The sequence below is a fragment of the Fusarium verticillioides genome, chromosome 5 (genome assembly GCF_000149555.1).
Source record: "Fusarium verticillioides 7600 chromosome 5, whole genome shotgun sequence".
NCBI lineage: Eukaryota > Fungi > Ascomycota > Sordariomycetes > Hypocreales > Nectriaceae > Fusarium > Fusarium verticillioides.
The window spans coordinates 365869-389252 of record NC_031679.1 but is presented as its reverse complement, the minus strand read 5'-3'; the positions used below and the strand labels follow the sequence as shown (position 1 = coordinate 389252).

The window sequence follows — 23384 nt, the reverse complement described above, 5'->3', positions numbered from 1 at the left end:
CCTACGAGAACTTTTGTCTGCATATCATACGTTTTGTTTTGTCTGTTGGTTCTACCCTTGCCTTGAGCGCGTGGGAGAAGAGAGAAGTAGCCTAAACCTAATATGGCTGCACTGTTGGCTCACACCTTTTCCCAGGTATTCGTCTACGGCACCTCGTGTTGTGTTGCTTGCTTCTCCGTTCCTGGCCTTCCTCATCTTTTGGCATTCACCTCGGTGACCTCACAAACTACAGCGCCATCTCCCTGATTGTATAGCGACTAGCCAGATTTCTTTCACGATGGAGTGCCCAAAGGCCATAGATGCTTCATTCGGTCCTTGGGCCGGCCCCTACTGCCGTGGCGGACTAGATTTCACATTTCCGTTCGAACTAATCTTCTTCTCCCTCATTCCTACCGCTCTATCACTTCTAGCCTTTGCTTGGAGGTCCCTGACGCTACATCACGAACCAAGAATTTCGCGTTCTGGAGTTCTGATAGTAGTAAAATTAGTATGATGCTGTCACAACAGTTAGATTCTTTAGGATATTCCCAAGCTCATGTATTATTCTGATAGGCCTTGATCGGTGTGATTTCCGCCATCGCAATATCACTTCTCATTTTAACCAGTCTTGCGGATACCCCTAGCCGGGGCTTTGCAATCACAGCTGCAGCTCTCGAATGTGTAGCATTCTTTGTGCTTGGCCTTTATTCTAAGCTCCGACATCGCCGCTCACGACGTCCTTCAATCTTGATATCAATCTACCTGTCTATCCACATCCTACTCAACATTGCTACTACGAGAACACTTTGGTTGATGCCGGGGGGTTCTGCCATCCCCATCCTCTACAGTATTAACATGGTCTTTCAAGTATTACTTCTCATGGTTGAGAATGTCGAAAAGAGTTGTTTGCTGCTTGAGTCTTACCGATACAGCCCGGAAGAGCTGGCAGGTCCGTTGGCTAGGCTTCTTTTCAGCTGGTTAATACCTCTACTTCGACTTGGTTACGATATCATTCTCTCTATGGCAACCCTCACACCACTTTCTGAAGATCTAAAAAGCCAACAGCTGGAACCGAAACTAGGTCAGTCAATGAGTTCGACCCGCGCATTTCACATGTACTCATACTGTAGCAGTTCGGTTCTTAACCGATGCGAAAAGCTCAACCCTTTTGCGTGAACTATTTCGGTTGCGTCGAGGCTTGCTACTACCCGTCATTCCTCGCATGCTTCTCTTAGGCTTTACACTCGCACAGCCCTTTTTGATCTATACAGCGGTTTCATATACAAGTATCAACCACGACGAGAGATCCATCGAAGAAGGGAATCTACTTGTCGCTGCATTTGTTCTCACCTTTCTCGGTTATGCGGTGAGTTGGTCAGCCTGATACTGGCTGAATATATGTTGACAGACAAACAAAGCTGTCTAGTGCTTTCTATTGGCATCTGACGAACCGACTTATGATGATGGTCCGCGGAAGCCTGGTTAGTCTGATCTATAACAGTACTTTTCAGTCTACTGTGCCCGGCTCTGCGGATACAGGCTGCCTCTTATGACTGTTGATATCGAGAAGGTTATGCTCGGGTTCGAAGACTTCCATGAACTTTGGGCCAGCATAGCACAGATTGCTATAGCGATCTATGTACTCGCATTACACATGTCTTGGGCCTGTGTTGCTCCTTTCATCGTTCCTATAGGTCAGCATCTCTATGAAACAACATAAATCTTTCTCCAGCTAACAATAAAATAGCTTTTGTGGCTGCTACAGTGCCCGTCACACAAAAGATTGGCACAGCGCAGGGTTCCTGGAACGCCGCCATTGAAAAGCGCGTCAACTTGACTTCGGCCATCCTCAGTAACCTAAAAGAAGTCCGAATCTTAGGCATCGGTAGCTATACGAGCGGGCTCCTACAGCGCTTACGAGTTGACGAGATTACGCCATCTACCCACTTTCGCCGGCTCATGGCAGGGATCATTGTGCTATCCCAGGGAACAACTGTACTAGGGCCATTAGTCACCTTTGCATTTTATGCAATCATTCTACGAATCAATGACGACTCGAATTTCACGGCCTCGAAAGCTTTCACGTCACTCAGCCTTATTAATCTCATTGCAGCTCCGATCTCGGTACTCATTCAGAGTCTTCCTAGCTTCGCTGCAGGTCTATCATCTTTAGCGCGCATTGAGAGCTTTGTTTCTTCAAGGACTTTGTCTGATCGACGGACTTTACATGAAAAAAAGTCTTCTTTCACTGCAAAGTGCTTCTACTCAAGGGGTCCTGGAGCAGATTTTTCCATGCTAGGTCAAGAGCTTGGTGAAATCAAGGCATCAAATCTTTGGTACAAGAGCAGCGGAAGAGATTTTGGGAACAGCATCGTGATCAGGCAAGCGAAATTCGGATGGAAGCCTGATAACTACATCATCAACACAGGTGATTTCGAGATTCAAGAGGGCGCCCTGACAGTCATCATGGGCCCTGTTGGCTGTGGCAAGAGCACTTTACTTTATGGTCTACTCAACGAGATACCTCACAGTACTGGGCAGATTTGGCTGAAATATCGCAATGTGTCACTCTGCGAACAGACACCTTGGCTCGTTAGTGGATCTATCCGCCATAACATCACCTGCGGCTCAGCCTTGGACGAATCTTGGTATGATAAAGTTCTCGATGCATGTTCCTTAGTGCATGACCTTGATCATCTCTCGGGCAGAGATTTGCATGAGGTTGGCAATGATGGAAGCAGCCTCAGTGGAGGGCAAAGGAAGCGTATAGTATGCAATGAGAATTCATCCGTTTGGAACCTACTAATAAATCTATACAGGCACTTGCCCGTGCTATCTACGCTCGAAACCCTGTTATATTTCTGGATAATCCTCTCAGCGGTGTTGATCATGGAACAGCAGCGCACATCGCCCAGGCCCTGATCGGGAATGGAGGTTTACTCCGTACCGGCGGCATAACTGTGTTAATTGTCACCGATTCTAGTAAGCTAGTAAGCTTCCTAATTCATCAACCTTGCTGCTGACCAGACAGGCGATATCACCCGTCATGCCGATAACGCCCTGGTTATAGATCAAGAAGGATCCGTGACTATGACTAGAGAATCAACTAATTTTGATAGCCGTATTATGGTGGCTAATTCTACAAAAGACGATATCGAGGACATAAACGACAGGCATAACCAAGGTCAAGCCGCAGATAACACATCTACAGGGCAGCACCTCGAACTCACCGCGGCAAAGGCAGACCTACGACGACCTACCGGCGATTGGAGCCTCTACAGCTTCTATACTCATGCTACCGGCCGATATCACACAACAGTCTTTTTGTGCCTTTGCTTGTGTTGCGCGTTCTGCTATCAGTTCTCGACCGTTTGGATCCAGTGGTGGTCAGATGCCACCAACTCCACGGGCAGAAAGTCGAACGGGTTCTACCTGGGCATATACGCTCTGCTATGTGCTCTCGGACTATCAACTTTATACTTGGCTTGCTGGACATCTATGGTGACCATGGTAACGCGATCAGCCATAAAGCTTCACCTGATGGTCCTCACAACTGTTTTCAACGCCCATGTGTCCTACTTTTCTACCATCGACGACGGCGTCACGTTGAACCGATTCAACCAGGATATGCAGCTTGCAGACTACACCTTACCACTAGCTGTTGTCAACACGTTCCTCTTTGCGTCTATCTGCCTTGTACAAGCTGCTGTCATATCAGCAACGGCAAATTATATGGCTGCGGCGATACCCTTCTGTCTGGTAGTGATATACTTCATTCAGCGCTTCTACCTCCGCACGTCACGCCAGCTTCGTTTACTGGACATTGAAGCAAAGGCGCCGTTGTACACCAACTTCAAGGAGACAATTCTGGGTATGAATACGATACGTGCCTATGGCGGAGAATTCGGATCTTTTCTCAAGGAGAAACATGTAAAGGTCTTGGATGACTCACAACAACCTATCTACCTCTTGTATACTGTCCAGAGGTGGTTGTCCCTAGTACTTGATCTTGTGGTTACCTGTCTAGCTACACTTCTCGTCGTTGTGGCTGTTCAGACGAGATCCGGTACCTCAGGTTCTGATATGGGTGTGGCTTTAGTCAATCTGACGTCTTTCAACCAATACCTCACCATGTTGATCCGCTACTGGGCTTCAATGGAAACGTCGCTGGGCGCTATCGCTCGAATCAAGGACTTTTCTCACGAAACGCCTGTCGCCAACGGCTGCGGCCATGTGCCCCAGCCAGACTATGACGGCGATCAGAGCATTGTATTTGAAGACGTCTCTGTCGTCTATAGGAAGCCTAAAACATCGCTTGAAAACGCCGAAGACAGCTCAGAAGACACGAGTGATCTAAACCTCAATCATCAAGCGCTTGACTCTATCAATCTAACGATACGATCTGGAACGAAGCTGGCTATAACTGGACGCTCGGGAAGCGGTAAATCAACTCTGGTCTCTAGTCTTTTCCGCATACTACCATTGTCCTCCGGAAAAATATCCATTGGAGGTATGGACGTTATGCAGGTTGACCAGCAGGCGACCCAAGACCGCCTCAATGCAATCACGCAAAGCAACTTCTTCCTTTCGGGAATTTCCTTGAGAGAGAATCTTGATCCATCGGGATCATCCGGAGAAGAAGGTGAAGGATCTGCGATGGCGATGGCAGAGGTTATGAGGGAGGTTCTGGATAGCTTGGGAATTTGGTCGCAGGTGGAAGAACAGGGCGGGCTAGAAGGCTTGTTTTCCCAAAGCTCATGGTCTGTTGGTCAGCTACAGCTATTGAGTGTGGCTCGTGCTATCGTCAAGAAAAGGCGAGCACAGTCCCATCCGGGCTCAGGCTGGAAGATACTTGTTCTGGATGAGGTTACAAGCAGGTGAGCATGCAACAAGTCAACTATTCTATTTATACGATTAACGTTAACTTGTAATTAGTCTTGACGAAGCTTCGGCCGGATTGGTACGCGATCGTATCAAAGTTGAGTTCGAAGACTACACTATTTTGTCCATCGTTCACAAGTTTGATGGTGTGCTCGAGGATATGGACGAGATGGTTATCATGGATCAGGGAAGGGTGACTCGGCGCGGCTCCCCCCGAGAGCTCTTGCAGGCAATGTAGATATAGAAAGACACTCTGTAGTGAGCTGCAGTCCTAGAGGCAGCATCTCATGAGTTGTCGTCCAGGGAAATTCGGGACGACAGTAGTTGATGCTGAGAATCTGCGTTAAAATTAGATAGGGGTCAGGCATCACGTTAATGATGGTTCTTACCTCGATGCTATTGATCCTGTGTCAACTGAAAGCACCAATGCTTTGTATATGCAGTTGAGAAAACATGACGCAAATCAGGTGATAAAATGTGCGCGATTTGAAACTTGCGTTGTCAAAAGTACTCCGATGCCCTCCGTATAGCAACGCATGGCTTTTTAACATCACCTACGATGCTTGTTATTGAGCTTGTGTAGTGTTTTGTTAAGCATAATGATAGCCCGGTGGACAGGATCGAACCGCAGGCATTATTTACCCGAATTGTTGGTCTTTGTCCCAATTTTGCAAAGGTTCCTCCTCTCTATGGTTAGTTTGCTGTGCCGCAACAGTGCCAAGTACCTAGTAGGTATATATTATGCATGTGGCCTGAGAGCCAGAACCAACACACCAATGAACCATTCTCTGGCCTTCTCCCGCCGTAAAACCCTTGCTTCGTTAGACATAACGACATAACCTAACTAACATTAAGCGATAAAGTTTAAGATTCTAGATTAGCTATGAAGCATAAATGAGGTCATGTAAACCAAGCTAGAACAACCCCAACAAAGCCCGATGCCTCTTCCAGTACGAGTCCTACGATCTTCACTTCAGGACCACCTCAGGTTGGGGATCGTCCTCTTTGTCCCAGGGAAACCCGTTCTTCCACATAAGCTCATCCCGAGATTTCTCTGTTGAAAAAACCACTACACAAGAGTATTCGCTGGCGTTCATACTAACAATCCGGTAAAGACCGCGGGCGACGTGTTTGGTGACTTGAGTGATTGCGTAATCAATTGATTCATTGGTACCAGTGCGGAGAAGATGGAAGTCAGAGGCTGCATTGAGGTTGATGAAGATAACATCAACTTTGCTGACGTCGATGAAGCCAGATGACGGTTGGTTTGGATCAGGCCATGAGGCAGGGTTGGTCGAGAGGTCGACTGAGTACTGAACAGGGATCTTGCTTGACGTAGACATGCTGTAGAATTGATGGTTCTAAACACGATATCTAAGTAATTCTGGGTTATGGATTAATATAGAATAAAGGGCATTCTGTGAAAAGATGGACGATGGTGGTATAAATACCTTTTTTAAATCACATGCAACCTATTTCATTTTAAGAAGGTAGATGTTATGTATTACATCGCATTTATAGAAACAATCAAAATACCCCTCACTAAATGGCCCAACCCACGCTGTGCCTGACACAGCGACTCAGTTGGCTGTTTTTGTACAGGGTTTACTCATCCCCAAAGCAGTCAAGCCAGTATTAAAGATTGAGAAGCCCGCGAGTGATTGGTCATAATGAAGTTTCTACCTCTGAGATATTTTGTGCAGTTCTTTACCTAAGTACTATAGCTCATCATGAGGGCCGCTCTCGCTTTGATGTATAATACTGACTCCATGAGTTCCCTTCTGAGCAATAAAAGCATCAAGTTGCTCAACAGTTAACATTTCAGTAAAATTGCCCTTGAAAGATACAATCTCATTTGTACCAGCGCGATATAATCGGAGTGACGGGTATGAGTCTATCTCAATTGGGACATCATTCCCATCGACATTGATAGAAGCGAGAGCGACTTTGTCAGAAAGTCCAAACTTTGCATATTTTGATCCCAGCTCATTCATGACAGCATGCAAACTATTTAATTGTTAGCATTACCAAACCGTAGAGATAGTGTCGACTTACTCGGTACAGTATTGACACCACGGTACGTTAAATTCAACCAAAACATCTTTAGACTTGTCAAAAACCAAGTCGTCGAAATTACTACCCACCAGCTTTGTCAAGAAAGACTGCGAAGTCGACTCCTCAGGTACTGGTTCCGACTTGATGCTAGGTGTCAGTGAGCCAGCCAGGTAAGCAGCTACATGTTTAGCGACCCTATTGGCGTTGAACACCTTTTCAGACATGGGATATGCTCTGCCCTGTTGATTTGCGATGGCAAAGCCACGTTTGATGTCCTTGCTGAGATGCATCTGCTCACATCTCTTGGGGTAGTCTGGTGCAAGGACTGTCATGAAGGAAAGCTGATCCTTATACTTCTTGGCAATAGGAACGAGAGACTTGACGAGCTCAGCCCGATCATCGCGATTACTGAAGAATATTTGGGCCAGTGGTTTCGCATCCTTGAACAGTTAGCCGATATGGATTGTTGGGGAAAAGGTTGATTACCTTGGTCGCTTCTTCATGGACGATGGGATCATATTCGCGGATCCGCGGCTTAGTCGCAACTCGCAAGAAGGCCTCGACGTCAGGGAAGGTGAAAGGCCCGCGGTAGTGGACTGGGTCATCCTCCTCTTGGGAATAAACCGCGATGGAAGGACCTTTACTATCTTTCTCAAGGCCATCAACATTGCCAAAACTGTAATGCGCTCGCCATCTTTCGGCAACGGCGTCAAAGATTTTGCGTTCAGGCTGATTGTCTGAGCCAAGAAAAGCAATGACTGCTACCCGGGATGACCACGCAAAATCGAGTCGGTTGTCTTCGGTAAGATCTGCCACGGGAGAACCCGTTTGCCGCTCGATATATTTGACAACCCTGCAATGACGATCAGTGATCCACAAGTAATCTCACAGAAACCGATGAAACCCACGATGACGCGTCTAATGCTTCTTTGTAAGTGACCAACTCATTGTTGCCGCTTGTATACTTCAAGGTAGGGACAGTGAAGACCTGAGAATCATCGCACACAGTTGGCTCGTCGTTGCAGTTGACTGAGGCAATGGGTGTCTTGGTGAGTACCGGAGATACCCTGTCCAGAACGGCTTGAACTCTATCGCATTCCTTGCAACCGTCCGCTGTAAACAAGATAAGCGCTGGCCTTGATGATACCAGGACATTGAACTCTGTTTTACGGAGTTTGACGGCTCGCGTATCAGCAGCAAGGGCAACGAGTGACAAGAAAGCTGAAGAGCGCATTGTAGTATAACGAGAGATGAGAAAAATGGATTGCTGGAGAGAGCAGATGCCGGACAACTTCTCTTTGGGTAATTCATCAAGCCAACGCTTATCAAATATTCCAACCCCCACGATTCCTCAAATTAGCCCATTTTATGCTTTTAACCCAAATCATCATCCCTCTAGCTTATCATGAGGAGATCCAATCTCGTATAACTATGCGTTAATTTCACCACCCCCCAAAAGGCTTAGTTTCATCCAAACACAACTGCCGAAGGTGCCCAGCCGCCGTAGGGCATGGGCTAAACCCTGCCCAATTTCTAGAATGTTTCATCGAATGATGGGTCCGTCGCCAATCGAATTAGGAAGGTGACCTGAAGTCTAAAGAGAAACTCAGTCATTTCAATTGGAGAGGAGACTCTTTATCGATTAGCTCCACTGATGGTATGAACCTTATACACGAAGAGATATGCGGTGACTAGGAAGCGTTGAAATGTGAGTCGTGGAAAAACATGAAACGCGGGGCTCGAGCTTCTGTAGCAGGGCGTTGATAGTGGGTTCTGAGAGAATAGTTCTAGAAGACTTGATACGAATGAGGACATTCGTGTAAATTCAAATAAACGTTCCTAGTTCGTGAAGTCATCTTATCTTTTTAGGACAAACTTTGACGATCCTCTCCGTTCAGCTTCTTAGTTAGGTCAGGTAGATAGATGATCAGGGAAAGCTTAGCCTCGATTTCGGATGACGGATGCCGATCGTGCGGAACGTGTTTGCTATCGAATACACGGGAAACTGGTGATACAATCGCGAGAGAGGTTGGTATGTTGTAGAACAGTATATATAGATCATTGAATCCCACAGATATCTGAACATCCTCATCACAGTATCACTTCAAACACTCAAGTCTTCAACTCAATCATCATGAAGTTCACTTCAACCTCTCTTGCGCTTCTCGCAAGCATTCCCCTCGTCTTCTCTCTCCCTACTGAATCTCAGCCACCCACTCTGAAGCTCGAGAAGCCTCAGGGTTTCGACAAGATCCAGAAGGCTGACCCCGAGCACTGGCTCCAAGCCGTCAAGGAAGAAGCAGCTCGCCAAGAAGCCGCTGCTGCCTCCACCTTCAACGAGACTGAAGCTCTCGAAGCACGCGCCAGCTGGGTCTACCAAGTCCACGGCAGCTACACCGACAACCTCGTCAACGTCGGTGACGTCGACACCTTCTACATGCTCTGGACGCGCATGTACGACGTCAGCGACGACAGGGGCGGTCTCTCAGACCTGACACGCGGCGCATGGAGCAAGTTCTGCAACGGCCCCTCTGCCGGCAACGGCGTGACCACACGATTCGTCCTCGACGGTCAGTGGGGAGCTGTAGGTCGTCTTAGCGGCTGGTCTATGCGTGATGCTCTGATCCACTCTATGTGGCAGACTGCTGATGGTATTGGCAAGAAGAACGGGTACACCGTTTACAACAACTGCTATGGCTTTACCTGGCAGGAGGCCAAGCCGGGAAGAACCGACTCGGCGTGTGGAGGACGATCTGGCAAGGCTTGCCCGCATAACTCTGACTGCCCGTTGGAGGGGATGGAGTGCACTGGTCTCAAGTGGGGAACTTGGATGCCCAGTATTATCCGCATGAACGTCTACAACCGCGATGGATCGCTTCGTGCTGATGCGTACCAGGCCAGAATCTCCTCGCAGGCTCCCGGTTCTGGTGGTTGCTCCAAGGCCCAGACTATTGCTGCCTATGTTGCTGACTTTATCCCTATTGCTGGACCTTACTTCGCCACTGGTATCCGTATCGACTGTCTGTTGCAGAACTAAGTTCGCTTGCCAAAGGCGTGCCGTGGCGTCTTTAACGAAGTGGCCAAGGCGTCACGGGGTTGTTGTCAAATTGACCTTGTGGTTCGGTGGTATGCACAAAGTTAGAGTATAGTGTGCAATCGACATTTGTCATTCTTTGTGGATAGTTAGTTTAACCCGTAAATTGACTTTTCCCAGATGGTAGCTGGCGCCATTGGTGAACGCTCATGACATAGAGGACTACGAGATGTGTGAGAGCCGTTACATCAGTCATCAAAGGCCAAGACGCCAGAATCCAGAAAATCGGTATATGTAGTGTCCAGAACACCCAGTCTTACTTCCACTTTATCCATGCTGTATATTATCTGAGGTAATACCTGAATTCTCTTTGACTCGAGGTAGACCTGCTTTCCCTAAACACTCCCGCCGCGCATATAATTACACTTCCTACTACACCCTATCTTATCCAAGTCTAACGTAGCATGGTCTATTCAGATACTTACCATGCTTCAAATCATTGCTACTAGACAGCCTATTTAGGTCTCTCTTTAGATACAAAGTCCTTGATATGGAAAAAGACTGTGTAATGCCGACGTCAGAGTATGGAGGGAAACATACGACTCTGGGTACTTTGCAATGAAAGCTGTGTCTGACTATATATATCTTAAGGAGAGGAAGCTAAGCTACTTAATGACTATTTGGAGTGATCCATGATCCATGCGTGTCCTTCAATACCACTGCTGTCGATCTTCAGTTATCCACAGGTAGAATTTGAAACCCCTCGGCACTTGAACTAGGCAAGGGCTCTTTCATCAGCAAAGCTTTGGTTTCCGTGTCCACGGTTATAACCCAGCCAGGAGATTCTTCCTGCCTGATAGTAAACCTGTCAGAACCTGGCGCCGAGGGCTTGATAAACCAGTTCCACTGAACGGGGACATTGAGCCCGTGCCCTTTAATCACGAACCTGCTAGCAGCATAGCCATGGCCTGCAGTCACGTTGCCCAACCAATCGCCTGTTTCAATCTCTTGCAGCCAATAGGCAGAGCTGCTGAATGATTCAAGCGACTCCCTGCCCGACGCAGGTGTCAGGTACCATTTCTGCCACCCGGCTTTCGCAACGGCCATGGGGGCGGTTGCAACGATGGGGTGTTGGACTAATCCAGATGAAGCGCTCGTCGCAAACCAGACTTGCAATTTGTCTTCCCCCTTGACTTCCATCAGCCTGTTGTAGAGGTCGATCGTAGCCCTGCCGATGGACGACTCGAAGAGCTCACGCTGCTTCTCCAGATATCCAATGTGGCGGGCGACAGTCTTCTCGCCTTCAGAGAAGTGGACTTTCGGGGACTCCGTCGCCATCTCTAGAAGCTCAATACCCCGACCAACAACCGCCCAATAGCTGTAGACCTAAACCTCATGTTAGCTATACATATCCAGTTACTGATTGTGGATAAGTTGTGACTTACCAAAGCTCGGCATCGAAGGTAGAAAATTCGGAATTCCTCCGAGTTGTCAAAGGCCCGCTGTGCGAGTTGCTTGAGAAACGAACTGCTCCCCTCCTCGCCCAGAAAGCTGTTGATCTGTTCCAGACTCTCAGGAACATTCTTAGCAACCTCCTTGAGTTGATTATCCAATCTCTTCTGGAGACCGCGCATTTTCTCCTGGCGCTTCTCAAGGTCCGCAATCGCCGAGTCACGAACGACAGTCTCGAAAATATCGATGATGCCATTGTACAGACTGTCAATCTTTGTCAAGTGACTCTTCAAAGAGTCACTTCGAAGTTGCAGAATGCTATCCGCCAATTGACTGGCGAGATTGTCAATGGATTTCTTGACATCGCGGATGAGGCCGATGGCTTCTTCGAGTTTCTGCTTGACATCTGCAATCTCCTTCTGAAGGTTCTGTTCATCGCTACCAAAGAACTCCTCAAAGCCCTTCTCAAAGGCCTTCTTGCCAGCGGCCCCTGCAATGCCACAAGCAAACTTTACCAGAAGCTTGGTGCCGATTTTCTCTGCTAAGGCTGACATGTTATGGACTTGTTGTATTTGAGAATAATGAGTAAAAGAAGAAGTTGGTAGGGTAGTTGAAAAAGCGTGTAGTCAGAAGTTGATGAAGATTGTATTCTCAACAGAAGGGATCTCGGCCTTTATAGAGAATGTCTGCTTCGGCTTCATCGCTATCTCGTAGGATACCTTATGCACTCAGTCGAAAAGGGAAGAGAGAGCCAGCAACGTAACCTGGAAGGACGCCGTTGTGGCTGGCTGGTAGACGCAATGCTCCATATCTTGTCAATAAAGGCCAGTCGAGGCCATTTCAGCTGCCATCCTCTGCATCCTGTGTCTATCGCTTGGACAGCAATTGACAAAATCCAAGGGTTGACTGGCCTTTGATTGGTTTCGGGCGGAACGGGTCCATGAAGCATACGGTTCCAATCTATTTTAGGCCTGTCAGACAGGTCGCTTAATAGGTCACGCGTTAGAGAAGACCAACCAAATCAACAGTTCGCTTATTATCTTATTACCGAGGGTCATGACAGCTTCACTAAAATTCCTAAAGCAGTTCTTATCCACCTAACTGTCAATAGTCTGTCCCAACTCGTAGCAATATTCCCCACTAGCGTCAATAATCGACACTTTAAAGGATAAGGGTCCAAAAGTAACGAATTTTAGTGCATAGCTGAGAATAAATCTGGATAAAACGGATAAGCCGGAGCTTGCTTCGATTTTGCTGATCTTCACCGCTTTATAGAGGTGACCTAGCTTGAGAGATGCCCTATGTTTCGATGACGAGTATGAGAGACACGATACGGGCCTCTGGACCTCACGAGAGAAGAAGAACAATGACGGTCTGCAGGCTAGAGGGAGAGGCTTGGATTAATTCCCTACTTCTATGGAGATAGCTTTCAGGATAAACATGCTTCTTTCTCATGATAGCATTTACCCCAAAACTCTAGCAATAAGGTCCAAGAGTTTCCAAGTAGCCACAGGATCAACGCAGAGTCAAGACACCCGCCCTTCGTGACAGAGAAATCTGGCGGCCAGAATGCGGTCGCAAATATTCCCTTGTCGGCATCTCGTTCCGTGCCGCATCTAGACCCTTTTCCACTCCAAGTAGAACTCCTTTCCACTCAGTCCCGGTCCCATCATGCGATCAAACTCCTTCTGTGCACCTTGGTGTCCAGGCTTGAGCTTGAGTCTAAAAGGCCATTTGTCAATGATGGTGTGCTGGTCTTTGATCCCGACCTTCATGAATTCCGGAAACTTGTTGAACTCAAGTTTTCGTGCAATCCTAGAACTGTTAGACTTAAAAGCAGAGATAAGGATTTTGTTGATCACTCACTTGTCGAAAACATGGTCGAAAGTTCGGACCAAATCCGAAGCATGGATATACTTGATGACGACGAGATCCCAGGTTGTAGTAGGAAGCGAAGGCTCGGGAAGATAACCTTCAAGGGCTTCCACCACTTCGTCAAGTTTGTCCATCCCAAGACGATCCTCACTTGTCATATTCTCTTGGATGGCGTTCATGAAGCGGGTGATAAGTGTTGCATGAGGATTGGCTGTAGATGAGCGAAGCAAAGGTGCCATCACGGCGACCGTGAGATTGATGCCCATATAAGCCTTGTCCGAAAGATTGGATACCTTGAAGAATGTAAGTTTGCAGTCGATACACAGTCATCGAGTCTTACCTCAATGCGATCAAATGACCCCTTCTTCAGTTGATCAAGTAGCTCGCTAGCATTGTGGTGGGTTAGCTGGAAGCTGATGTTTTTGTCCTCAATACGGGACATGAAGTGTTTAAGCACCGAACGAAGATAAGTGAAGAGCCTCCCATAAATGTCGGACGTTGCCGGTCCATACTGAGTCATTTCAACGTCTTTCGCAGGCCACCCGTCGAGTGGCTCGCAAGAGTACTCCATCGGCCATGAGAATGGAACATGGAAGAGAGTCCTGAAGATATTAGCTACTGGAAATCAATGAAATGACCACTCACGTGTTCGGGACGGTAAACTCGTTGCGTCCCGCCCCAAAGGGCTGAAGGACTCCATCTTCACGGTATCGCTGCTTGGCGACTCGATGAGAGGGTAGGATGAGTACGTAATCACGATCCAGAAAGTCACGTTGGGACTCGGCGAGAGTCCCGGCTTTTCGAAATTGGTTCGCTATCTCCATGGTCAAACCGTCATGGACGCTGACGAAGGACAGAAGCTTGTCCCAAGCCCCCTTGGAGAGAACCAGTCTGAGAGATCGCTTCCCGAATACCCAAGTCTTGCCCAACATGCGGTCGTCAGGCTTGCCCTTGGTCTTGTCGCAGACTGCCTTGATGAGCGGACGAATGCGCTGTTCAATGATGGCCTGATCAGACTTGCGGATGAAGGTCGAGTACCACGTATGGATAATGCAGTCGACACCTTGAGTGTCGTCATCAGATGTGAGAGCAATAAGAAGAATGATTGCATTTCGCCCGACGATGTTCAGGTCACGATCGTTAATGGTGATGTCCATGGGCTGATCCCAGCCTGGAGGAAGTTGAGCGATGGTCTTGACGACGTTTCGCAGATCGCCAGAGGCTAACATGACAAAAGGTTAGTTGTGCCGCCTCCGTAATAAAGCAGGGAGCACAATACCAGCGAAGAGAAGAGACAATTTCCCTCTGTAGGATTCTCCTTCATTGGCGCCAAGCTTGAGAACGTCGAGAGCTGGCACACTCCCCAAGATCCAAGTATCCCCTCCCGAGCGATCTTGGGGTGGGATCTGGGTGCCTGGGGCAAAAATTGGAGTTCGATTCTGCACGTTCCATTGAGGCTTCCAAGAATCGCTGTTCAAGGACGACTTGCAGTGGATCTTGTGAATGGGCCAGTGAGCCCTCTGGCATTTGGAGCTGCAGTACTGCAAGATGTGAGCGCGGTGTAACTAGAGAAGTGCCTGATGGGACTCACGACGACTAGGCGGCAGTTGGCGCAGCTGGATTTGCCGGTGTTCTGACAACTGGCCCCGTCTGGGCTGCAGTTCGCGCAGAGAAGTGACGGTGTCGCCATGGTGTCTGATGTCGACTTTGGTGACTGGTGAGGAAAGGAAAGAGAGAGAAGAGGAAGATGAGAGCGAGGAAAAGGAAGAAAGGTAAGTCTCGCCTGGAGCCTAAGCCTAGATCAAAGATTCACAAGGTGCTTGCTACAGGCACTGGCTGACACTGTCAATGCGGATAGGTACAGGATCCACTGCCTGTGATCAAACAGCGCCCCAGGTGTCATAAGAACTGACGAGCTCTAGTTAATCTTTACCTAAAGATGATAAATAAATTTATATAAGTTATGAGAATTTTATTTTGAACTTTCCTAACCAGCGATTTTAGTGAGACTCATAGGGACCGGTCAATTCTCGTGACATCTGCCAGACAGCCCAATAAGTCACGGTTGCTGGCGAATACAGTGGTTACAAAAAAGCCGCAGAACAAACTAGCACAGTCACTACATTGTTTGGTCCACTACAACATGATTGCCGCGATGCTATTCACATCTGCGCGGAAGAAAACTCTTCAGCCTGGCAACTTGCAAATATCCGGACACATGGCGCTAAACGGATGCCTGCATCAGAGAGACGTCTACGATTTCGCTTGCCTGCTTGTGCATGTTACCTCGCCAACATTGCTACAGATATTAAACGTTTGCGATTTGTATGTGAGATTGTTCCTTATGAGTTTCAATATTGCGGTGTTGAATGTTGTTGAAATCAGTAGCCCAGATGGTGCGGCCTCCTTGACGTTTGCTCACAAACTTCAGCGTCAGTATGAGGCCCCACTAGCAAACGATTGAGTAAGATTCAAGGATACAGGAGCTCAATTGCTAAACTACACATGTCGTAGTCGAAAGAATAGCCACTATGATTGTCTTCACTGAGGCACTCTAACAGTGCCCTTCATGACCTCGACTGCCTTCCCACTAAGATGAACAGTCTTAATATTTCTCTCTCCAGCTTCACTCGTCTTGACTTCAACATCCACTACGATAAGACTCTCGCGGCCCATCTCAACACCCTGGGTGATATTGAACCTGATCGAAGTCGCAGAAAGCTTGTGCAACGCCAAGTAACACGACAACGCACACGCGGCACTTCCAGTTGCAGGATCCTCCATATCACGCTTCACAAGTCTTGTGCGGAGGTTCTGCACATATTTTCCATCAGATGATGCGTCGCCGTTGAGGAGCGTGTAGTAATAGCGCCTCGAGTCAAAGTCGTGTTTCCAGCCGTCATCCTGCAGGTCGCCGTCAATGTAACTCATGGCTCCGACCTTGGCAGCGCCGAGCAGCTCCAATGTTGGGAGTTCCACGAGGGCGAAAGTCATCCCGTTAACGATGCTGAACAGTGGCGCGCCCTCATCAGCAGCAGCGACTTTTGCCAATTTCTCATCCCAACCAGCTTCAACGGCATGCTTTGGCACGCGCTCCTTATGAAGTCTAACATCGTGAGGAATTAAAGCACGCGCAGAACCGTTTTCGAACTCAAGGTCAATTCTGCCCGCCTTTGCAATCATGGTCTTTACGCCCTGCGGCTGAAGAAAAATAGCCGTGCCGATGGTCGGATGCCCCGCGAATGGCAATTCGAACTTTGTGGTAAAGATATCAATCTTTCTCTCATCTGTATCGTCGCGATTCTCAACATCATGAACAAAGACTGTCTCGGAGAGGTTGAACTCGCAGGCAATTCGTTGCTTTTGGGATTGGGTGAGGGGTGCTTGTTGGCTTGGTGGGGGTATCGTCACCACCGCTAAAGGATTGCCCTCAAAGGCGGTGGTGGTGAAAACATCGAGAGTGGTGAATTCGAGACTCATCTTGTATTCATCAATTTGTTCACTTATGTTAAAGATATCACTTCTTGGCGGTTGGAACAATAGGTGAATGAGCCTCTTAGTACTCAGCTCATTGGGCGTGTGAGTCAGAGAGCTACATGACACATCGTAATACGATGACTAATTCACCCGAGCACAATCAACGACATCGGCGCGTATACACTGAGTAGCATACTCATGAGCGAATTTATTCCTAGCTAGAAGAAGTACTGAGGTAGCACGGCCTTGACCAAGACCTCGACGCTCAGACAGTTTGATTGATGGGAATTTGCTCACTAGCAGCAATGTCTTCTTGTCTTGCTATGCTGCTATTCTTGAGCACACCTTCCATCAAGCACCAAGTTTTGCTACCGTCTCCCTCAAGGAGCGCACATCGCGTTCCATGTTCCTGAGTTCAAACTCGTGTGACTTTCGCAACTGCTTTCTCACTCTCATGCGTTCAAAACCCCAACAGAAACCGCACAGTATAAGGGCAAAAGCAACTATTGCACCGATGGTGATGCCTGCCACTTGACCACCAGTCAATCCGGACCTTGCACTCGCTTTCTTGTCCTTGGGGTTCTTTTCCTTTGGGTTCTTTCCCTTACAGTTCTTGCAGCTCTGGCCGTTCTGACACTTCTGGGAGTGCTGACACTTCTGGCACTTCTGGCAGTTGTTGCAGTTGTTGCAGTTGTTGCAGTTCTTTCCCTTGCGGTTCTTTTCTTTACGGGATGGTTTCGAAACCACGGGGGATTTGGACCTCCCACTATCCGGCATGCTGACATTGAAGAATGCGGATCTTACAGTTGGTCCCAATGTTCCATGTTGATTTAGTTGGAACCAGTAAACAGCGTCTTCACCATTTTGCAGATAGTGGCCCATGTCATACGCAGCCGTCCAGTGGTAGCGACCTCGTATCGGTGAGTGGGTGAGCTGAGATTGCTTTGTCACTGTGAGATCAGATCAGTCTCATTCTCTTAAGCCTACATAATGGAACTCATCATACCGTCCAGTCTAGTTTCTCGCCCTTTCTTATCTCCGGCCGTACTCAGCTGCCAAACAGACAAGTCTCTAATATCGACAATATTCGAAAGAATGGCCGGGACGACCTCGCCTTGTTTGTAGCGTTGGTTGTTGTCAAACCTTCGAAGACCGTCATCGAACGATGCATATAGCGGGGGGTTCATGAATTTCGTTTCTTCACAAGCCGCTAGGCTGGCGAGTGAAGTTGCCAAGAGGAACACCCAATTCAGATGCATGATGGATGGTGTTGCACTGGACTCAAAGTGTGAAAGATTGAGATGTTGCCCACCCACCTCTGTTAACTTTAAATGGTTCAAGAGAGGAGGAGGATATAGTATAAAGGAAAAGGAATCATGTCAATTTCGCATGCGAGGGCGAGCGACGGTTATTTATGGTTATCTGAGAGTCGTGGTTAATGTTGGAATGGAGTTTGAAATAAGCCATGATTGATGTAACCCCCACAGTGATGCCGCCACCAATATCTCTCGTGGCTAAATGGCCGAGTAGCCAGGCCAAACGTCTGGCGGCGTGAGGGGTGTTGTGACGACATCACATTAGACTTCAGATTTCTCAGAGAGCAAACTCCCCTCTACATGCAGCCTCCCAGGCATTGCACTCCAATTACTCAATGATATCTGATAAATCACAATCATACATTACGCCAGTGGTTATGTTATCGAAGGTGGTTGACGCGCTCTTGTTTCAAAAAGACAAATATGCAAGCCACAGAGTATCATATGATGCCGGGATATTCATGACTGGCGCGTTAACTGACGACGATAAAGTATTCGCAATCCTTTGATGTGGATCAGGCCCTGGTTGGATGACCAGAGCCAATGCAACGAATTTAATCGGATGGGCGTCGTTAAACCTAAAGTAGAGAAATTCCGAGTTATACAAGATCCAACGCCGAGAGAATGTAGCAAGGTTCATTGGTCAGTATCCCATGGCTTCCGAGTTGAAGCTTATATCAGCGCATCTTCATTCGTCATCTGTGTTCAGCTTGAAGTTTAACCTTATTGGCTGGCCAACTACATAACCAAAGTAAGACGACCACTCAACTTTTCGCGTGGCTTTTGAGTAAGTGTCAGAGTTATCTAATAATCGAAAGTCCATCTGCTATCATCGTGTGATCAAGTTTACCCGCCTTGTTGTTTAACTCGAGTTCCTGATGAAATCCCCCCCTATCAGGGCGCTTCATGCAGCCCCGGTGGACTTCTAGCATACCCTGCAGGATATACCTCCAGCATCGGGTCACCAGGTAGCTCAGCCTTTGTCTCGGAATAGTTGACTTGCCCTTGTTGGCTCTGAGAAACCACTGACACGTCCGTATTTCCTTTACTTCGTCCCAATCTTTTCCAGATGAACCATCCGACAACACCAAGAAGTATTAGACCGCCGATGGTACCCCCAACCGCGGCACCCGCGATTTCGCCCTTGGACACCCCAGAGTCGGAATTTAGATCAGCGTCTGGGTTCAAGTTTCGATCTGTGGCCGTAGATGTTGGGAGGGGCTGCGTAGCGGACGTTGCAACATGCGAAGAAGACATGCTCCTTACCGTGGTAGAAGTCTCTAACGTGGATACAACCGTGGTCTCAATTCTCGGAGCCGTGACATTAAAGTATTGCGTCGTAGCAATGGGCTCAATAAGACCGCCTTGAGGAGGAGACAAGACAAAGTGGTACACAGAGTCTTCATTTCCCTCCATTATGCCCATTACGTCCCACTCAGCCTTCCACTCTGTACGAGATGCTAGATAGACGGGTAAGCGCGGTTTATACAAGCAAAGGATTTCCATATATCCTACAGTCTAAGACTTTGTACACGTATATTGGATTTGATGCCATTCGTTGGGCCAAGTAAAGGTCAACTTTGTCGAGATCGGTCTCCCAAAGGATCTGAATCGCGTCTCCAACCGTGTACCGTACATTCTTTCCGAAGCCAGCATTACCATCGACATCGAAGTTCCATTCTGGGGGGCGCCGGAATGTGGTATCACATAAAGCACGATTGGCGAATATCGAGAGTAGTAGGGTGAGGGTTGAAAGAATACTCATGTTGGGGACAAAGACTTTCACGTCTCGAAAAGTATGGATGATGGGTCGTTAGCGGTCAAAGAGGTTGTGCGGGACGCGAAAAACAAGTACTGATCATGGTGGACAAGCTTGTTTGTTTTGACTGATTCGTGAGCCGAAGCCAAGACCGTGTTGATAGGGGCCATTAATTAAACCAGGACCATCCTCCCTGGATGATATGCAGCCGACCATCGAGATAGGATTAGTTCAGGCCGAGCCGTAGTCTAAAGTGCTGAGGTTGAATTTGATGATCTGACCCCATTCCCACCACTGTCGTCAAATCTTGAACACAAGTGAGAAGTCACAAACGGCTCGTATTTGCCTTTTGCAATATTTTTATAGTAGTTTTCATGTTATCTCTCTCTTTTGTAATGCTTCCAAAATGCAAGATCCCAAGTTCTCTCTGCCATTTTCTTGAGTCGATTCCAGATTTGTCTAGTTGCATATGCAGGCTTGACAGGGGACAACCAACAGCACAACAACCAACAGAGCGTCGCATCGCATTGGGTTAAACTACTGGCTTTGAAACGCTTCGCACAGACACAAATGCCCAGTAGGGAAGGTGATTAAATAGAAGCTGAAAAGAGAAGCAATATTGATAAGCCCATTTCTGAAAAGGGGCTATGGCTACATTGGGCGAATTATGATGGCTCAGAAGCTTCTTGTAAGCTTTCATCGCTAGAAGGTGTTAACGCCAAATGTTCGCCGATGTCCCAGACATAAGTTAGCTGTGTGTAAACAGGGCGCTGGTCTCCTGAGCGAAACTGCCTTAGAAGCCGAGATACACAACTGGCTCTGTCCTTTCACTGCTGGATCCTTGTAAGCAGACTGATACGCCCATATATCATCAACTGGCATCGAGACTACAAAGTAGTAAGTAGCATCAATCATGAAGCTTGCTTCCTTCGACAAGTCGATATAGCCAAGATATTGAGTGAGTGTGCATGATTTCTCGATTCACTACGAAACAATACGAGAAACTAATAGTAACGGGATGATGGCAAACGCATACATCGAAGCTTATGAACATCGTATAAGTTTGTAATTGTTTCTAAGTTATGGCTGGCTGCAAATAGTGAGCCAGGCAAGTGAAGGGAAGGACTGAGGACTCATCAGGACTTGGCCTCGAGAAAAACAAAGCCTAGTCTCGCAGACAACTGACAGCAGCCGACTTATCCAGACTCAGCCTGCTTGTCACAACCACCCTGCTTGAGACTACACTGCGCACCAGTATACACAGCTTCCTTGCAATTAGTGAAGGAAGCACGACGATCACGCCCATTCTTAACAAAGTCGATGACGAGATTTCCTCCGACACCATTGATGTTGAGACGCCCTCCATCAATAGAACGGCTGATACCCTTGAGCTGACCAGTGGCGTACTCCTTGCAAGAGCCAGGGAAGCCATCAGACCTCTGCGTGGAGGCTCCATCGACTGGGGAAATAGTGATCAGACACTGGCGGCCGCAGGCGGGAGAGCCTGGAGTGCCACCACCCGGAGTTGAAGCGTCCTTTACCTCGAGGGAGAGGGCGCTGCTGGCGAAGGCGGCGATCATGAGCATAGCGGTGGTCTTCATGATTGCGGTCTGAGGGGAGTTAGTAGAGGACAGAAAATTAAACAGTCGATTCTGCGAACTTACAGAATTGGATTTTATTGTAAAGCTTTTGATAATGTGGTATGATTGTGTAATGGCTGTAGAGAAGCTGTGTTGGTAGTATGCTGTTGGGGTAGTCGGTTGCTACCATTTTATACTTCAGCAAAGCCTGTTAAGACAACATCCATCGACGCAGCAATATGACGACTAAGAGAAGTCAATCGGCGATTCGATGTTGATTAGACGATTGCAATTGCTGGATAAGACTGACTAACAAGGTGATCAACATAAATGCAGTTCGAACACGACAGCGCGCGATATTGAGAGAGACAGCTCCCAAAGAAGAACGACAGGTATGTTCGAAAGATGATGTCAGAGTCAAGGTATTGACCAGTTCGTGATACTGAAGCTATGGAGTATGGGATCGTCATACTAGTAAATAGTTAGGTTACAGTGTATGGTTCGGCCGCCTCAAAACTATGCATGAGCGGCCGCTGTGTAGTGTTCGGGCACCACGTAGGAGAGATCTACATCTATACTACAATCCTCCGCCCCCAAAGGGACTTATTTCTCGTATAGAAAGAGCACGAGCGTGATATACAGCCGTATGATTGAGCATTGTCAACTTCCCGAGGCCCTCACAAATGCAAGGTGACTGAAGATCAAGAGACACGGGCATTTTATAATCTCGATCTTTGCCGATAGTTCCGTTCGAAATAGAGCCAACTGATGCTGAAATATTCCCTTGAGGGGAGCCTCCCTGAAGCTTGCATATGAATTTAGCAGGGCCTTGTTTGAAAAGAGTAATCGTATTCACGTCATACGAGAGTAATACGTGTACCGGACCCAGACCACTCACCGATCCATCGGCCTATATGGCTGTGTTCAAAAATCCCAATACGTCTGAACTTAACCCCCGAGACATGCTCTAGCATGATGAACACATTTGTTCCTCCATACCCTTGATAGCCCGCACATAGCGACACACAAACCCCTTCCACCTCCGGCATCAGTTTGAACTTTCGCACCGTATCCGCGATGTCAAGAAGCAAATAGTCTGAGATGAACTGCATGTCGAAATATAATTCGAGTTTAGTCTCGTCTTTGAAAACTGCGAGCGTGCTCGACTGGGATGTCCATCGGTAGTAATACAGCATACACTCAATATCGAGCTCTGCTGAACGAAGGCCTGTAGGATCGCCCCCTGGAGGCTCCGATACAATTCGCTCCGCGACAGGGTTTATGAGAGAAATCGGGACGCCTCCGTACTTTCGATAGACCAAACTGAGTGACGTATGTCCCCCAACAACAGAAGCCCAACTCCATGTTGGAGCATACGAATCACTGCGAAGCACCTCAGTCCCATCTCCAGCATTGGTTTTCCAGGTCAGATCGGAGTGGATAACCTTCTTCCACAGTCCCGCTAGGTGTGTGTCTTTAGTAACCTCCTGGAAAGTCTTGGCGATTCCAGACATGGCGATGAGTCTATCTGACTCCTTTGTCAAAGCGCAGTTTGCGTAGATCGACGCAAGATCACCCCAAAGACTGAGGCAAGCTATTTCTTCATCTTTTGTTATATCATTTTGCCCCGAGAGTGCCCTAGACACACTCTCCGCGGTTTCCAGTCCCGCTGCTTTGTATACTGTTTTGATGGGAGGGCGCCGAGGCCAATCTTTGGCGAGAATCTTGAGTTCCCTGGTTGGATCTGTTTCGCAGGTTGTAGTCTGAAGACATTCCCAATATACCTGGTTCTCTGCAAAATGGAGAACCCTAGGAGCGAGGAACCGTTCTTGTACCACCCAACCACGTTTGTTTAAGGGCACATCTACTATATCGTCCAACCAAAGGGAATCGTTGAAGAAAACCCACGGCCCAACCCTGGAGCTTTGTTCATCGCCCAGGTGTTGCTCATGTACCTTGAAAGGGAACAACAGCCT

The 23384-nt window shown here is 47.8% G+C and overlaps 11 protein-coding genes across 11 annotated transcripts; 2 read left to right on the top strand and 9 right to left on the bottom strand.

Moving 5' to 3' along the window:
- Positions 1 to 834: 834 nt before the first annotated feature.
- Positions 835 to 5343, top strand: FVEG_03281 (hypothetical protein; the record flags this gene model as incomplete). Its single annotated transcript, XM_018890900.1, has 7 exons — positions 835 to 1060; positions 1113 to 1345; positions 1481 to 1673; positions 1727 to 2748; positions 2799 to 2961; positions 3011 to 4856; positions 4915 to 5343. The coding sequence occupies 7 exons, from the start codon at positions 835 to 837 to the stop codon at positions 5096 to 5098; spliced, it is 3867 nt and encodes a 1288-aa protein (XP_018747306.1). The 3' UTR covers positions 5099 to 5343.
- A 485-nt stretch (positions 5344 to 5828) lies between these two features.
- On the bottom strand, positions 5829 to 6203 carry FVEG_03282 (hypothetical protein; the record flags this gene model as incomplete). The annotated part of the gene is made up of 1 exon (XM_018890901.1): positions 5829 to 6203. One exon carries the CDS (start codon positions 6201 to 6203, stop codon positions 5829 to 5831), a length of 375 nt encoding a protein of 124 aa, XP_018747307.1.
- Positions 6204 to 6578: 375 nt separating this feature from the next.
- Positions 6579 to 8149, bottom strand: FVEG_15231 (hypothetical protein; the record flags this gene model as incomplete). The annotated part of the gene is made up of 4 exons (XM_018904355.1): positions 6579 to 6867; positions 6916 to 7355; positions 7402 to 7768; positions 7824 to 8149. 4 exons carry the CDS (start codon positions 8147 to 8149, stop codon positions 6579 to 6581), a joined length of 1422 nt encoding a protein of 473 aa, XP_018747308.1.
- Positions 8150 to 9049: 900 nt separating this feature from the next.
- FVEG_03284 (hypothetical protein) lies at positions 9050 to 9952 on the top strand (the record flags this gene model as incomplete). The annotated part of the gene is made up of 1 exon (XM_018890902.1): positions 9050 to 9952. The coding sequence occupies one exon, from the start codon at positions 9050 to 9052 to the stop codon at positions 9950 to 9952; it is 903 nt and encodes a 300-aa protein (XP_018747309.1).
- A 729-nt stretch (positions 9953 to 10681) lies between these two features.
- On the bottom strand, positions 10682 to 11955 carry FVEG_03285 (hypothetical protein; the record flags this gene model as incomplete). The annotated part of the gene is made up of 2 exons (XM_018890903.1): positions 10682 to 11335; positions 11395 to 11955. The coding sequence occupies 2 exons, from the start codon at positions 11953 to 11955 to the stop codon at positions 10682 to 10684; spliced, it is 1215 nt and encodes a 404-aa protein (XP_018747310.1).
- Positions 11956 to 13017: 1062 nt separating this feature from the next.
- On the bottom strand, positions 13018 to 14966 carry FVEG_03286 (hypothetical protein; the record flags this gene model as incomplete). The annotated part of the gene is made up of 6 exons (XM_018890904.1): positions 13018 to 13216; positions 13268 to 13569; positions 13617 to 13878; positions 13922 to 14498; positions 14556 to 14817; positions 14868 to 14966. The coding sequence occupies 6 exons, from the start codon at positions 14964 to 14966 to the stop codon at positions 13018 to 13020; spliced, it is 1701 nt and encodes a 566-aa protein (XP_018747311.1).
- Positions 14967 to 15590: 624 nt separating this feature from the next.
- On the bottom strand, positions 15591 to 16822 carry FVEG_03287 (phenazine biosynthesis protein). The gene has a single exon (XM_018890905.1). It carries the CDS (start codon positions 16754 to 16756, stop codon positions 15818 to 15820), a length of 939 nt encoding a protein of 312 aa, XP_018747312.1. The 5' UTR covers positions 16757 to 16822; the 3' UTR covers positions 15591 to 15817.
- A 282-nt stretch (positions 16823 to 17104) lies between these two features.
- On the bottom strand, positions 17105 to 18012 carry FVEG_03288 (hypothetical protein; the record flags this gene model as incomplete). The annotated part of the gene is made up of 2 exons (XM_018890906.1): positions 17105 to 17703; positions 17760 to 18012. 2 exons carry the CDS (start codon positions 18010 to 18012, stop codon positions 17105 to 17107), a joined length of 852 nt encoding a protein of 283 aa, XP_018747313.1.
- A 649-nt stretch (positions 18013 to 18661) lies between these two features.
- Positions 18662 to 19834, bottom strand: FVEG_03289 (hypothetical protein; the record flags this gene model as incomplete). The annotated part of the gene is made up of 2 exons (XM_018890907.1): positions 18662 to 19529; positions 19585 to 19834. The coding sequence occupies 2 exons, from the start codon at positions 19832 to 19834 to the stop codon at positions 18964 to 18966; spliced, it is 816 nt and encodes a 271-aa protein (XP_018747314.1). The 3' UTR covers positions 18662 to 18963.
- Positions 19835 to 21024: 1190 nt separating this feature from the next.
- FVEG_03290 (hypothetical protein) lies at positions 21025 to 21429 on the bottom strand (the record flags this gene model as incomplete). The annotated part of the gene is made up of 1 exon (XM_018890908.1): positions 21025 to 21429. One exon carries the CDS (start codon positions 21427 to 21429, stop codon positions 21025 to 21027), a length of 405 nt encoding a protein of 134 aa, XP_018747315.1.
- An 836-nt stretch (positions 21430 to 22265) lies between these two features.
- FVEG_15232 (hypothetical protein) lies at positions 22266 to 22922 on the bottom strand (the record flags this gene model as incomplete). The annotated part of the gene is made up of 1 exon (XM_018904356.1): positions 22266 to 22922. One exon carries the CDS (start codon positions 22920 to 22922, stop codon positions 22266 to 22268), a length of 657 nt encoding a protein of 218 aa, XP_018747316.1.
- Between the last annotated feature and the right edge of the window lie 462 nt (positions 22923 to 23384).

Excerpts from the sequence above, each read along its gene's own strand:
- FVEG_03287 (XM_018890905.1), bottom strand. The coding sequence starts at position 16,756 with ATGAGTCTCGAATTCACCACTCTCGATGTTTTCACCACCACCGCCTTT.